Genomic DNA, 16125 nt, shown 5'->3' with positions numbered 1-16125 from the left:
CCTTCTAGGATTTCCGCCTCCCCTGGAGGACTTTCCGCCCTTCTTGTCTTTGACAGGAAAGGGCTGTGGTTTAGACACCTTGGTCTTAGCTGCCGGAGCTCGCTTCAGTGTCCTGCGAGGCTGCTGTTGTTGTTGAGGAGCTGGAAGCTTGTAGGACAGAGATGTAAGGGCCTTCTGGAGCAGAGAATCCTGACTCGTCTTCCTCCACCTCTCAGCTGTCCGTTCTACATCCTTGGGCTCAAACAGGTTTCCTCCAAGGATGGAGGAATGTCTGAGCTTGCTGACATCCATAGCGGGGACCTTCAGGTGGAACATTTCAGTCACCGCATCACGACGCTTAAGAATCGAGTTAGCCCACAGGTTAGTGACCTGGTGAGCTAAAAACTCGATGGAGCGCGTGCCTGAGAGGAGGAAGGTCTCCAGAGCCTTCCTATTGCTCTCATTGGACAAGTCCTCAGAGTGCAATAGGATGCCCAGAGACCCTAGCTAGACATCCAGCCAGGAAATGGCCTGCATGGCACACTTCGCGACTTTCTCTTGGCTCAGGATCTCCGACGCTGAGAATGTCACCTGCCGGGCATTGAGTTTCTCTAAAGAGAGACCCCTGGTGAGCTCTTCCACGGAGTGGTGGAGGGGAAGAGCTAAATAAGAGACTCCTCCATGATCTCGAAGTACCTTCTCTGCTGGACGCGAGGAGGTGGAAGGAGCTTGTTACCGGCAGAAGAACGGCTGGAGGAGGCGAGCTCGGAAAGCTGGCCCTCGACCTTGTCTCTGGCACTCTTCACCCCCTGGGACCAGGGCAGGGCTGCACTGGTCTTGGGGGGCTTCTGAATACCATAAACCTACTCCAGGAACGTATCCTTGCCTTGGCGAGGGGCGATCTCGGGGTCCTTAAAACTATTGAGTTGCCTCATTAGATTAAGGACCAGCCAGAAGGCATGCTCTGACTCGCGCTGCTCTCCTCCTTGTGGACTGGCAGCTAAGTCTCCTGTCCCCATTGGCTCTTCATTGGGGGGACACGCGGACGTTCTCCCGGGGAACGGTTGGCTCTGGACGAAACCTCGACGATGACTTGGGAATCGTCTTTGACTCCTTGGGCTCCCTCATGGGAGGGATACAAGACTCCAGCAAAGAGGTCTGGAAGGTCCCTCCTACGCGAGACGTTTCTCTTCCTTGAGGTGGGGTTCCTCCCATTGGTGCTGTGGGAGAGTGCCTCACCTCGCTGGATTTTCCCAAGGACGGGAAAGGTTCGTCCACAGGAGAAGGAGAGAACACCTGCAAAGGGGAAGGGGACTACCCGACGGACCTCTTGGGAGCCAGCTTAACCCTGGGAGAAGTTACCGCGAAATCCACTCCTCTCCTTCTCTTCAGCGGGGGTGAGGGAGCCTTTGGTTTTAGTCTCAGATCAGCAAGGGCTGGCTTCATAGCCTGCACGACCGCTTTCATCAGGGAACCAAACCAAGGCTGGCGGCTGACTGACGCAGTGTCAGCGATTCCCGCTGGATGGAAGGGGATCGGCTGATCCTTAGGAGTGGATACTACAGGGCCTGCCTGAAAAAAAGAAAGGGAAGAAGAATGTTGCCTGGACCTCTCCGATGACTCTTCCTGCTCCTGGATGCGTGCTCGGCGCTTCCGAGATGGCGATCTGGAAGCATGCGGCCCCGGTAACTCGCAAGGTTGGGCGTGCTGCGAAACCCAGCGGGAATCGCGTTGGGGGTCGCGCTGGCAAAACTGCTGGGTCGCGCGCAGGCGAAGGTGTGTGTAAATGCACAGGTGAGCGCGAGTGCCTGGGTGATCCCTAGCGATTAGGAGAACGATGGCGCGTAGGCGAACGGTGGCGTGTTGGCGAGCGATGGTGTGTTGGCGAGCGATGGCGCGTTGGCGAGCGATGGCGCGTTGGCGAATGATGGCGCGTGGGGCGAGTAGGCGACCGACTGCGCACAGGTGAGTTAGCGCGTGGGCGAGTCGGAGACCTGTGGCGATCAGACGCATGGGCGCCTTGGTGAGCGTTCGCGCGCAGGCGAAGGATCGCGCGGGCGCGTAGAAGATCACTGACGCGTAGGATGGCGCGCAGTGGAGCGGAGACAAGTTGTCAACTGGGGCGCAGGGCCAGGGGGCGCTGATGTGGTCGAAGGTGAAGTCTCGTGGGCGGGCTCAGGAGTTGACTCGCGGGCGCGCATGCACTTTAGAAGTGCGCGCAGGAGAAAATGCACGGTGGTGCGTAGGCGGCGGTCAACACGCAGGGGAACGCTGGCAAGGCAACGGAACAATGTCCTTGCCCGCGCCCAGATCCGAAGATCGTGGGCGCGTGGGCGAACATTGGCACGCAGTAGTGCGCTGACGAGCAGGAGGTTGACGGCGCTCAGGAGACTGTTGACGCGAAGGGCGCGTGGGCGCTGGCGAGCAGGAGAGCGCTGGAGATTAGGAGAGCGATAGCGAACAGGGGCGCGTTGGCAAGGAGAGTCAGGTGACTCTACAGCAGGAGAGCGCTGGCGCGCAGGAGATCGCTGGCGAGCAGGAGAGTGCTGACGATCAGAAGAGCGGTGGCGCTTGCGCGCTATTGAAGGACGCACAAGTGAAACCTGGCGCGAAAGGGACTTACCCACATTGTGGGATAAGCCCTTCTGCCCCGAAGGGACCGGTGCTTATGTAGGCAAGGACGATCTGGCAGGCGTAGGAGATCGCGAACGATCTGCGGAGAGGTCCAGTGGAGTTACTGCTACGGTCTGCTCCCGACGAGAAGAGTCCTTTGCAGGGGACGACGAGGATAAAGACCCAAAGAGAAGGCGCCTCTTAACTCCCTTGTAAGAAGAAGGAAGGCCTCGGCGACGAAGAGGAGGGCGAGCCTTACGGCGAAGACGACCTCGAGGCAGGGTATCACCGTCGTCGGTCCTCCGAAGAGGAGTCTCTGTTAGTGCACTCCCCCGACGGGGAGCAACACTCGCAGGAGAGACCGTTGGACCCAGCTTCCCCCTCGAAGGATGTTCGGAGGGGGAACCTAAGCCTTCAGCAACATCCGCAACAGTAGCAGCTGGGGTTTGACCCGACCTGTCGGACGCCTCTGCCACAACAACGTCGACAATAGCCAGAGGGTCTACCTCTGGTATTACCGGCGACTGTTGGAAAGCTGCCCCCAACTGGATCAGATCAAACAGGGCTTCCTTGGAGGGCGAGCCCTTAAGCCCCAAGAAAGCCCAAAGCGGGAAAAGATCATTGTTAGATACAGTCTGGTCATAATCAACAAAATCAATAATGTCCTCCCCGGAGTAGGAGGGGGAGCTGCCTCGCTATGGGAGGCAACGCCCTCTTCTGAACCCCGAGATTGGGAAACAAAAGAAGGACCTACGCTACCACTCGGCGGCCTTTCACGAGAGACCGAACGAGTGGGACCTTCGGAGGAGGTTCGGGCAATGGAAGAAGAGTCCTTGGAGCCTTCCTTCCCCAAGGCAGTCCTTGAGGGAGAACGGTCTTGCTTAGAACTCTTCTTACGCCGCCGGGCAAACCTCTCCCACTGGGAGGTAGGCCACTCCCTACATTCCATACAAACATTATCACTTTCACACCGTTGACCTCGACACTGCGGGCAAAGGGTGTGAGGGTCTGTATCGGGCAAAGGGTGTGAGGGTCTGTATCGACCGCCGACATGAATGTTCCACAGGGGCGGTCGGAAAGTCCAGGGCATTTCCGCATAATGGGAAGAAAAGGTAGAGACCAACTTCAAACACACAACTGAAAGAAAAAGAAAAACAGATTAAGGCTGTCAAATATGCGAGGACGAGACAGACACGTCTGTACTGTACATCGTCCGAGCCAAAAGTAAAGTGAGACAGCTCACCGGTGTGTGGGGGGTAGGGGTAGCTAGCTACCCCTCCCCTACCCCCGTGGTAACTAGTGCGGGGGTAGTTTAACCCTCGTTAAAATCTAATGGCTTGTCATTTAAGCTACGCCGAAAGTAAACCCTATGTAAATAGCGTGGTTTGTATTTCGGTTACGGAACAAAGATCTATTCCTAGCGAACCCCACAAAGTCATCACTGTAATTTGTTTGCTATTCGAGGATTAAAAGACCACTCAGACCAAACTATCAGTCTTCCTGCTCAGATTGTCTGTAAGATGATTCTTCTTGCCTGGTATGAAGCAGGCTGACAGGGAGATTACAGTGTCCTCTGTCCATCACAGGATTTTGACAGATAGCTGACAAAGTTGCCATAAAATAGTACCTCCCTTGTTTGTTTAGGTGGCATGAAAGGAGCTGTCGAAAGTGTTGAAGAGCAAAACAAATTTTACTCTCAACTCTAGGAGGTTAATATGGCATAGCTGACAGACCAAAGCACAGCATACTGAACTGGTATGCTGTACCTGGTCGTACATTACAAAACAGAGGTACTTCCTTGAGGATGGATGGACAGGAATCTAGAAGTATGCATTCTTTGGACCCAGTGATAATTACTGCAAGTCCTTTGGTCTTAATGCCTGTCTGACCGAGGCTGTAGTTTCCATCTTAAACAGTCTGTTGAACAAACTTATTCATTGCCAAGAAGTTGATGACTGGTCTCCAGCCTCCAGAAGCCTTTTCTACAAAGAGTCAACTGAAAAAGCTTGGAGACTTGTTGAGGACCTCCTGGAGAGCGCCGTTCACTAACATGATTTGGACTTCTGCCCGAATGGCTATATCCTTCACCAATCCCTTTGTAAAGGTCAGTGATCTTGTTTGGGACATATCATAGGCCATTCCTAGCGGGGACATCCATGTCTACCAGACTACATTCTCTAGTTCCCTTGCTCTGACCTTTAGGAATTACTGTACCGTTCTTGGTGTCGGACTGAATTTGGTCGTCCTTGAAGGCTTCATTGGCTTGTTTTACCACTAAAGCCTTAGGCAAAACAGGTGACTAAGAGGTAGACTGGGATGTAACAGCTCAATGGAAAACAGTCTTGTTTCACCTTCCTCCACTTCTTGGTTAGTGCCTTAACGTCCTCGATAGGAACAAAGGATGAGGTCATAATAGAGGAGTTCAGGAAATGAAGACTCTCCCTCCTTGGCAATTGATTTTGAAACTTGGAGAATACAACGTCTAATCTCTTCGGGATCCAGTTGGCCCATTGGTTCACAATATCATGAGTCAAGAACTCCAACGTCCTTTCACTAGTAAGGACAATGCTCTTGATGATCCAAAGTTTTTCAAGGTCTGAGAGATCTTCAGTGGTGGCTAAAAAATCCACTTTCCCCAACCAGTAGGCCATTCTAAAGGCACCCAAGAGTAGCCTTTGCCATCCTCTCCATGTTCACAGCATGTGCGGGGGTTAACACAACTGATTAAGACGCCAGCTTCTCCAAGCTCAAGCCAGAACCGACACTGCCAAGTCTAGGGGCAAAGAAGAAGGGAAGTTGTCTAGTACATTATACTACTTCCTCTGCCTCATGAAAGGCGGAGGAAGAACCTTCATACATCTCTCAGCGCTAAGGGCTTCCTTTCTTTCAGAAATCTGTGGATCAACCTTTGTGATAGAACAACCAACTTGGAGTATGAAAGCTCTAAATGTGATCTATTGACTCTCGGAGGATGGCACAGAAAAATCTATGACTAAGTTCCCTTAGGAGGAGAGCAAGGAGCCTCACCAAGACCGTTAACCTGTCTGTTGTATGCCAGGCCTTGCAAAATGATCACCTCAGACTTGCCTTCCTGTGTGTCTGCGGCTGGGAGATCACCTACTGAGACCCCAGAGTTGGAAATGTCATCCATCTCAAAACACGTACCCAGCCGTGCACGAGATGGGTTGTCATCAACTTTGGTAAGAACCACTGGTGAACGAGGACTAGAAGGTTCGTCGACCATTCCGTAAGTTGCCAGTGTGGTTACTGCATGTTGAACCCACTTCTGAAGACTGGAGTCTTGCAAGATCTTGAAAGCCCACGTCTTCGGAAGCGAGTTTGAATCCTTCCTCTCGGGAGCCTTACTACTGAAGGAGAGAATGCTGGAATTTCTCCTTTACCCCTTGGTCTCAAGAGACTTAGCAGGGGCTTAACCTGGAATGGGCTTAAGTTGCAAGGTTTCAATTGAAGAAGCCCTATCTACATATTCAATAGGCTATAGCTTAAAAAAATCTACAAATAAGGTCTCTCTTGGAGACCTTGAACCCTTGATGGTCCTGGGGTTGAACATGTCCCCCGGAGGCGGTATTACTAGCCTCTGAGTTTATGGCACCTCTGGTTAAGCTTAATGGTAACGCCATAAATTTTCCCAAAAAAGATCGAGTTCAGTGGCCCTAGGCTTGAACTTTTGTCTCCAGGTGCTGATGCAACCTGGAAACATGCTCCAAGAGAGCACAATCGGGAGCTGGCTCCCATTGACTAAATAGGACAGCTCTGCTAACAGGACCATCCCTGACCCCTGCAGCGCAGTGTATTCTTGGATCTGAGGGAGCCTCAAGAGGCTTGAAATGACACCAAAACCTTCCTAGAAACTGACACAGTCTTTAAGTAAACTGGACAAGATTGCAGGATCTATTAAAGCTGGCAAGATGACAGAAGGTTATTTGAAAATCTCCTCAAACAAGGTGGCCTCACTAGACACCACTGCTGGCTAGTGAATGGGCTGCAGGCCTTATGCAACAGCAACGCAAGTTACTCCCATCAGTGAGACCTGCACAACTGATCAGACGAATGCAAGTCAAATGGGGGATTGTTGGACGCGTAGCTATAGGAGCGTGAGTGTGCAACACAATCTGACTAGAGTATGTTCAACAGGCAGCGAGTAAGCTTGAGGTACAAGTGGATGCGATGGTGATCGCACCTGGCGTGCATAAACAGTTACCGAAAGTCCCAGGGAAGGCCACAAGAAATGCAAAGCGTCTTAGGATGTGGACTCGCCAAGGGAGGAAGGTTTCGCTGCCTCACTAGGGTAGACGGGAAGAGCTTTATGTGCCAAGGGTTGAACAGCCACCTCTCACTCGATCGACTGCCAAAGGATGCCAAACGATAAGAGACAGAGGAGAGGATATCAGGAGAGAGAGGAAGAAGTTGGGACTTTGATTTTAAGGAAGACTGAAGACAAAAAATCCCCTTTGGCCTTCTTCCCGCTTCTGCTGGGGGATGATCACTACAGACACTCGTCACATTGAGATGCCTGCGTGCAGAAATGATCTCTATACATAGGGCTTTGCCAAATCTTCTAGATTCCCCATCCTCTCTTTCGTCGAAAAGGCCATGGCTTGCACGGAGCATATTTCCATGCTGAGGTACTGTACAATGTCCTCGTGGTTGGGGAGGGGTGCGATTTTTCGCAGTTGAACACTACCCCTGGTTCCGTGCAGAAGGCCACTAACTCATCACTCTGATCTGACAACTGCTCTCTGGACTCTGAGAGGTGTAACCAGTCATCGAGATACCTCAGTAGTCTCATCCCTCTCTTGAGGGCCCACTGTGAGACCAGGGAAAAGACTGGTGAAGACCTGAGTTGCGGCTGACAGACCAAAGCAGAGGGTGCGGAACTGGAAGACCTCTTCTCCTTACTTGAACCTGAAGAACTTCCTACTGGAAGGGTGCACTGAAATCTGGAAATAAGCATTTTTGATGGCTAGAGATAGCATGAAGTCCCCTTCCCTGATAGCTGTCCTGGCCGTTTCAATCTTAAACGCGGTCTTGGCGACAAAGTGGTTGAGGGCCTTGAGATCGATGACTGGGCGCCAACCACCCGAGGACTTCTCCACCAGGAAAAGTCGGCTAAAGAAGCCTGGTTTGTCGGAGTGCACTGTCTAGATAGCCCTTTAAGAAGCAGGTCTCAAATTTCCCCTTCTAAGGCCCTCTGACATGTTTCCTCCTTGGGGTGTAGGGAGGAGGCTTCCAGCCCCGACGTCAAAAGAGGAGTAGAGCCCTTGAATAACATTTGAATCATCCAGTGATCTGCTCCATCCTTCACCCAATTCCTCCAACTTGCATTGAGGCATCCCCCTACCCCAGGAGGAGACAAGGGAGAGGGGCCTCGCCCCTAACTTTCATTTAAAGAAACGGCCGTTACGTGCCCCTCTGTTTGCTGGGGCTCTGAGTCCACTGCCGTCTGAGGCTGATTTCTGTCCTCCTGGGGGGGGGGGGGGGGGGGGTGAATCAGAGGGGCCCAACAGGGGGGGGGGGGGGAACGGAGCTTGGACCTGTGGCATGGGAGTGGGCCCACCTGACTGGGCCGTGGCCCTGCTAAGTTCTTAAGGCTGGTATTGGGGGCGCTTTGACTAAGACGACGCGGATGCCTCATGGAGCATCACGTCGTGACTCTCATTCCTCCAATTATCCCGCGCTTCCTCCACCAGGTCCTCTGGGAAGAGAGCCTCCCTGACAATGGGGGCTTCCCTAAGTGGCCTCTGATCCCTGTCCAAGAGTTAATTCAGGAACTTACGGAGGACAACATCCCTCCTGCATAGGACCCAGAAGGCTCCAGCCCTCGACCCTGAGACTGCCAACTCTACAAAATGCTCCCTTGCCGGGCCACTCATCACATCATTCTCCAGGGCCAAGGAAACCAAGGCCAAGGACCAGAGGTCCAGCCAGGAGGCCATGTCTCCAGAGGCTCCATAGCTGTCGCCTCCTGGACCGTGAAGCCCATGGCCCAGTTCAATTATCTGTCCTCTTTGGAACTGGGGGCCGGCCCAGCCAGGTTCCCTTCTGACGGTTGATGTACCTTGGAGGTCCCCTCCAGTGAGTAGAAGCACCTGTGCTTCACCTCCGGGAAGGGTAAAGGTTTCAGTACACCATGGGGCCTGTTCGGCCCTCTTGGCTCTGTGGTGGCGGTAGTGATCCTCTTGAGCCACTGTTCGATGTCCTTCGAGAGGGGTAGAACCAGGGAGGGCCTTGCCTTCCTAGGGGCTCCAAACTGGCGTTCCAGACCGGTGTCGTGTGGTCACACCTGCACCGGAGCAGGATCAGGCAGGTCGTTGAGTTTCCTTATCAGACCCAGCACCCTCTGGAAGGATGACACTTCTACCACCTCATCCTCCTGGTGGTCTTGCGATCCCACCTCCAAAGCCCACTTGCCGGCTTCGGAAGCCCCACTCGATGTACCCTGCCATGGATCCGGAGATAACATATCCAGGAGGTCCAATCTCCCTTCCGAGGGAGTTCTGTGCCACTAGGGTTGCAAAAACCCAGAGCCATAGGAGCGAGGTCTAGAAGGATGGTGTCCCTTAACATGGTCCTCTGTTCCTCCCCGGCGTGGTCAGTCCTTGACGACCGGGGGAGGATAGGTGACGTCTAATGGGGGAAAATCCTCCCAAGGGGTCAGGGGGACCAGGTATGGTCTTCTTCAGAGAAGGGAAAGGCAAGGAAACTGTTCCGCCGTCCATCTTGCAAGGAGATCAACTCCTGGCCTCAGGAGGGCGAAACACAAGATCCTCTCTATCTCCTATAGGGAAATTCCTCCGCTACTGCGGGTAACACAGGAGACAGAGAGGGACCCGAAACATTTGGCACAGACCGAAGAAGGACGAAAACCACTGCCCTTCCTCGAGAGCGACTTGTCCCTTTTGTTCTTCTTCTTCTTCTTCGAGGTCATCTCACTCCAGCCAACGAACTCATCGCACGTGTCATTCTGGGAACACACACGGCCTCGACACAAAGTACACAGCACGTGGGAATCGACTGCCACGTGGGACAAAAAAGCTTGCACTCTACTTACCACCAACACCTGGGCAACGACGTTGCACTCGCACAGATTCCATAACTGGAGATCGAGGGACACGAGATCCACACAAGTAACGCACACTATATATATATATATATATATATATATATATATATATATATATATATATATATATATATATATATATATATATATATATATATATATACATATATATATACATATACATATACAGTACTACAGTGGGTCTTTCTCTTTGGGTACAGCTCATTTTGCCTTTGTCTACACATACACCAAACAGTCTGACATATTCTTTCCCCATTCTCCTGTCATCATACACCTGACAACAGTGAGATTACCAAACAACTCTTCTTTATTCAAGCGGTTAACTATTACATTGTAATGGTTCAGTGGCCACTTTTCTCTTGGTAAGGGTAGAAGAGACTCTTTAGCTATGGTGAGCAGCTCTTCTAAGAGAAGGACACTCTAAAATCAAACAATTATTCTCTAATATTTGGTAGTACCATGGTCTTCCACTGTCTTGGGGTAGAGTTCTCTTGCTTGGGGATACACTCGGGCACACTATTCTATCTTATTTCTCTTCCCCTCGTATTTTTTTTTTCTTTTTGAGTTTTTACTTTATATGTGGAGGATCTAACTTAATGTTGTTAATGTTTTTGGAATATTTTATTTTGATTGTTCATTATTTTGTAGTTTATCTATTCCCTTGTTTCCTTTCCTTACTGGGCTATTTTCCCCTCCTGGAACCCATGGACTTATAGCATCTGGCCTTCCCATCTAGGGTTATAGCCAAGCCTGTAATAATAATAATAATAATAATAATAATAGTAATAATAATAATTATAATAATAAAAGGTACAAAATAGGAACATAAAAATGTTGAAACATCTTGAAGAAAAACCTCTTAATTTATTTTCTCTGATAATGTTTCTGTGTTTATTGTTATGTACTTTAATTTTATGCATTTCCTGCTTATGGTCTGATTTGGCCAAACATTGTACAGTATATTTCAATGTAAATAAACGATTATATGATATCATTATCACCATTTTCAACAGAAGCTGTGGTTTTCTTGTATCTATAAGAATAATCATTACTTCTTATTTTCCAAAGGAATAGATATCCCATGTAAATAAAGATAAATTCAGAACAAAATACAAATATTATCCTCTCGGAACACGCCACTGCATTAGCGACGGAGGGCTTCAATGTTGACAATACGACGGTTGGTGTTGCAACAAGGGCAGGCCTGCAGGCAACCATATACACGTGCAAACTGGAAGTCTGTTCAAGAGAACGGACGGCTAGATTTAGGTCATTTGCCTCAGTTTATCCGATCGCCTATGCGGCATGCCTTTAGTTCAAAATATTCCCACACACAAGGAAACTGGACTGAAGAAACCAGTTAAATCTGGTTTCCTCAGCCGACTTGTCAGCTAAACCTGCTTGTACGGGGGCTCAAGGGGTGCCGCAGGGATTCGACTTCTAGGTTAGATTAGGTGGGGACCTTAGGTGATCTTGTGTTTGTTTTCACTTATAAGCGTGGCTTTTCACCATAAAAGGGCATACAATAAAAAATAAATATCGTTGGACTATTTATCGGGAATTTAAAGTATCATATTACCACCAAAAACTATCCAAACCGATTATATTATAGTTACGGACGGGACAATTATATACATATATATATATATATATATATATATATATATATATATATATATATATATATATATATATATATATATATATATAGGTATATATATATATATATATATATATATATATATATATATATATATATATATATATTCATCGATAACGGGGGACTCCAGTGGGAACCAGGGGTTTTGGGAGGGGATAATATACTGGGGAAAATGGTAAATATTGGTAAAACATATTCTTTCTTTACATTATTTTCTGGGATGCATAATAAATCCATGGAAAACTGCACCTCCTAGCCTACATACAGGTGGTTCAAGCGACCTTGCAATCCCGAACATTCCCCTTAACTCAGGTTAGGCATTTCATTCAATAACCAAACAAAGAAGGTAACGAGTTAAGCCTACTCACCTCATCTAAAAACTTTGTAACATCGTAAACTCTGTCGTGAATAACCATGTAGCAGGAGTCACTGCTCTTGTGTTCGGCAACTTCTGCTAAGGTAAACACTCTGGCCGAAGCCTTGTTTTCTTCTTTGGCTGCTACTTCATTTTCTGGATTTGCCATGGTTAGACTCTCGCCGAGCTTTGCTTTGCCTAGGGAAACAACAGAAACCGTCCTCAGTTGTAAATCCCACTTATGTTTAAAGAACGTCCATGAGGAAACAGGAACACAGACGACTACAACAAGTTAGTGACTGAGAGATGTGATTTCGTCATTCATGGCACCTTGATTCGCTTTCGTACAAACAGAAAGAATTAATGTATTTAACTTATTTTCCTTCTGAAGAAAACGATTAAACATAAATTTAAATACATAATACACAAATATATAGCTATTGATTAAATAAAGTGTCACATTATTTAAATCCTCTGCTTTTTTTAATTCTAACTAAATAAAAATGAATATCGCATGTGTATTGTAATTATCGTACGATGTGACACCAGATGTCAGGGTGGGAATAATTACATAGTCATGCTTACTACATTGTTCTAAAACTAAAACAAGATAACATTTATTTGATGGAACGTGATTATACTGCTCTGTGTCATTCCACTGTCCGTTTTAAGAAATATTCAGGTTTTGTAATAATTCAAAATAGTTTTCTTTGGTTTCATAATAATCATATCGGGGACATGATCTCGTATGTCCTGAATCAATCTTCTTCAGACGACCTTGGTCTGCCCAATTTACTGTTTATCTTTGCAGTAAAAGAAATTCATTTATTCTAGTTTTCATTTTTAAGTTGAAGTGTTCTCGGAAATATTGTTGTTGGTTATCGGATATGATTTATTACTTTTTTGCATGGATAAACTAATATTTGCCCCCATCCATTTATTTTTCGTCAAAGTTTTCTATAACAAATGCTATGATTGATAAGCTGTGGATTGACTAATATTGGTAAATCATTCGTAACTTTCCCTTAATAATCAGATTTATTTTTCTCACCAATATTAGACATGCTGATGACCCATATAAACTATTCGAAATGAGTGTGAATCATGCAATAGGAGGAAGAACTTTTTGTTATGCTGCACCGAGACTCTTCAACGACCTTCCACTTCATGTCAAGAATAGCAAAAATGAAGCAGATTTCAAGAAAAACCTGAAGATTTATCTCTTTTGGAAAGTGTTATAATAGTGATCTGAAAACTATTGAGCCCGAATACAATGCTAGCGAATAACTGAAAAGATACAGAGCAAAATATAAACTGGAAAGAAATTATTTTCACACATCAAGGCCCGCTTGAACAGATGGAGGGCGAGAAATAAACCCCTAAAGAAAAACAAGAATAATAAGAAATATTTCAGTATTCACTGCGCCCACTTTTAGAGACAAGATACCTAATGTTGTCGATTTTTTTTTTTTTTTTTTTTTTGGCTTGCAATATCATTCCATTATTCAAGTTATTCCCTTGTTCGTGTAACAAGAGCACATGCCAGCATAATATTTACACATACAAAATATTTCCTATTATACGAACTTTCTACGGATAATGCTTTATTACCTCCGCTAACGAAGTTAGGTGGAGGTTATGTTTGTACCCATGTTTGTTTGTTTGTGAACAACTTTCTGGGCAGAACTTTACTCATAGACACCTGTTGGGATACTATCGCTAGAGAGTTATGGGGTCCTTTGACTGGCCAGACAGTACTACATTGGATCCTTCTCTCTGGTTACGGTTCACTTTGCCTACACATGCACCGAATAGTCTGGCATATTCTTTGTATATTCTCCTGTCCTCATACACCTGACAACAGTGAGATTACCAAACAATTCTTAGTCACCAAAGGGGTTAATTTAACTACTGCACTGTAATTTTCCAGTTGCTACTTTCCTCTTGGTAAGGGTAGAAGAGACTCTTTAGCTATGGTAAGCACCTCTTCTAGGAGAAAGACACGCCAAAATAAAACATTTGTTCTCTATCCTTGGGTAGTGCCATAGCCTCTGTACCATGGTCTTCCACTATCATGGGTTAGAGTTCTCTTGCTTGAGGGTACACTCGGGCACACTATTCTATCTAATTTCTCTTCCCCATGTTTTGTTAAAGTTTTTATAGTTTATATAGGAGATATTTATTTTAATAATCTTAAAATATTAATATTTTCCTTGTTTCCTTTCCTCACTGGACTATTTTTCCTGTTAGAGCCCCTGGGTCTATAGCATTCTGATTTCCCAACTAGGGTTGTAGCTTAGCAATTAATAATAATAATAATAATAATAATAATAATAATAATAATAATAATAATAATAATAATAATAAACTCGAGAAATAATCTGCCATAGCGTAAGGTCTGCACTCTCAGATTGCTTGTCTATAGTCCATTTCTTTTAGCGATGCATATTTGCACCGATTCGCAGCGGTGCCCCTTTAGCTCGGAAAAGTTTCCTGATCGCTGATTGGTTAGAATTATCTTGTTCGACCAATCAGCGATCCGGAAACTTTTCCGAGCTAAAAGTCGGCTGCGAGTCGGTGCAAATATGCATCGCTAAAAGAAATGGACTATAGGTAACAAATGTCATTGAAAATTTAAAATTTCTAAACTATTTTGCTTATTAGTTCATTTGTCGTCCTTGTATTGTTTATTTCGCTATAACATTTTCTTATCAGTCTAGTGATGAAATGCTTAAAGAACGATATCATGCTCTGGGTTTGAAGATATGACCAACTCTCCACCCAAGATAGGACCTGGGGGTCTAGGCATTGGCTAATATTGACTCGGCCATTATGTTCCCCCAAACTCTTTTAATTGTTAGTTCACAAGGATGGTTAGGTTGCAGATACCACAAGAGGCTATCGAGCTTGAGCAGGAAGAACTCCCGTCCAGACAAACACCAGGCAGGGATGTTTCCAATAGCCCACCCAAGTTTTATTATTATTATTATTATTATTATTATTATTATTATTATTATTATTATTACAACCCTAGTTGGAAAGGCAACATGCTTTAAAACCCAAGGGTTCCAACAGGGAAAATAGCCCAGTGAGGAAATGAAATAAGGAAATGAATAAACTACAAAAGAAGTAGTTAACAATTAAAACAAATTATTTTAAGAATAGTAACAACATTAAAATAAATCTTATATATATAAACTATGAAAACTTAAAAAAAGAGAAGGAAATAAGCTAGAAAAGTTTGCCCGAGTGTACCCTCAAGCAAGAGAACGCTAGCCCAAGACATTGGAAGACCATGATACAGAGGCTATGGCAATACCCAAAACCAGAGAACAATGGTTTGATTTTGGAGTGGCCTTCTGCTATTTTATCCACACCTCCTTCCTTCCTTCCTTCTTGCTGTTCAACCTCTGTGACTCTATTTCATCATTCAGCTGTGAAGGTCATTGGCTCTTAGTTTAAAATACCTTCCCAGCTTTAAAATGGACCTCTACGTCCCAGATTGTATAGATCCAATCTACTTTAGATATTTAAGAGTGATAAATATGATAAGGGAACTCTTGAGATTTGTGTTCTGAAAAAACACTAGTTGAACTGATAGTTTATCTCGATAGTGATATCTAGGAGAGTAATCTCTTCCAGACAAGCCATAAATGGATTTTGTGGAAATTTCTGCACATTGAAAATTTTCGTCTATTATTATTATTATTATTATTATTATTATTATTATTATTATTATTATTATTATTATTATTATTATTATTATTATTATTATTATTATTATTATTATCATTTTTATTATTATTATTATTATTATTATTATTATTATTATTAGCTAAGCCACAAACTAAGTTGGAAAAGCAGGATGCTATAAGCCCCTTAAAGGCTCCAACACGAGAAATAGCCCATTGAGAAATGGAAATAAAGAAATAAACTGTACAAGAGAAGTAATTGAAATATTTTGAGAAAAAAAACACATTAGAATAAATCTTTCATATATAAACTATATTGGCCTCCAATCTTTGAGATACAACAGTAAATTTCAGGTAGGAATAGAGTATTCTAAGATTTTCAGGTTAGTCTAATAGTTTGAAATCTTTATTCTTGTTGGTAGTTATAACATCTCTCTCTCTCTCTCTCTCTCTCTCTCTCTCTCTCTCTCTCTCTCTCTCTCTCTCTCTCTCTCTCTCTCTCTCTCTCTCTCTCTTTGAATCTATAAGATGCGATAAACTATAAATATTATTAAAACATTATGACTTTTCACCTAAAGTTACTCATTCCTTGACTGTAGTAAAAAAAAGTTCATATGATTAGCCTTGATTTTAATGCTGCCTTTTACTATGTTAACCATAAAGACCTTGTTTAAAGACTTACTGATAAGAGTAGGTGGGTTTTTTTCCCCGTAATATCATT

General features: G+C 45.5%; 1 protein-coding gene across 2 annotated transcripts in view; it reads right to left on the bottom strand.

Annotated features, from left to right (window-relative positions):
* The window catches only part of LOC137631822 (cytochrome b5-like), a 42499-nt gene extending 30469 nt beyond the window's left edge, over window positions 1-12030 (bottom strand). The window contains exon 1 of one of the 2 annotated variants that reach the window (XM_068363825.1): window positions 11726-12030. In XM_068363825.1, coding sequence (XP_068219926.1) covers window positions 11726-11881 — 156 coding nt within the window. In that variant the 5' untranslated portion in view covers window positions 11882-12030. The remainder of the gene's footprint in view (window positions 1-11725) is intronic. The other variant, XM_068363824.1, reaches the window with a different exon arrangement.
* Between the last annotated feature and the right edge of the window lie 4095 nt (window positions 12031-16125).

Source organism: Palaemon carinicauda, chromosome 40 (genome assembly GCF_036898095.1).
Source record: "Palaemon carinicauda isolate YSFRI2023 chromosome 40, ASM3689809v2, whole genome shotgun sequence".
NCBI lineage: Eukaryota > Metazoa > Arthropoda > Malacostraca > Decapoda > Palaemonidae > Palaemon > Palaemon carinicauda.
The sequence above is the reverse complement of the archived record's forward strand: the minus strand, read 5'-3'. Positions and strand labels throughout refer to the sequence as shown.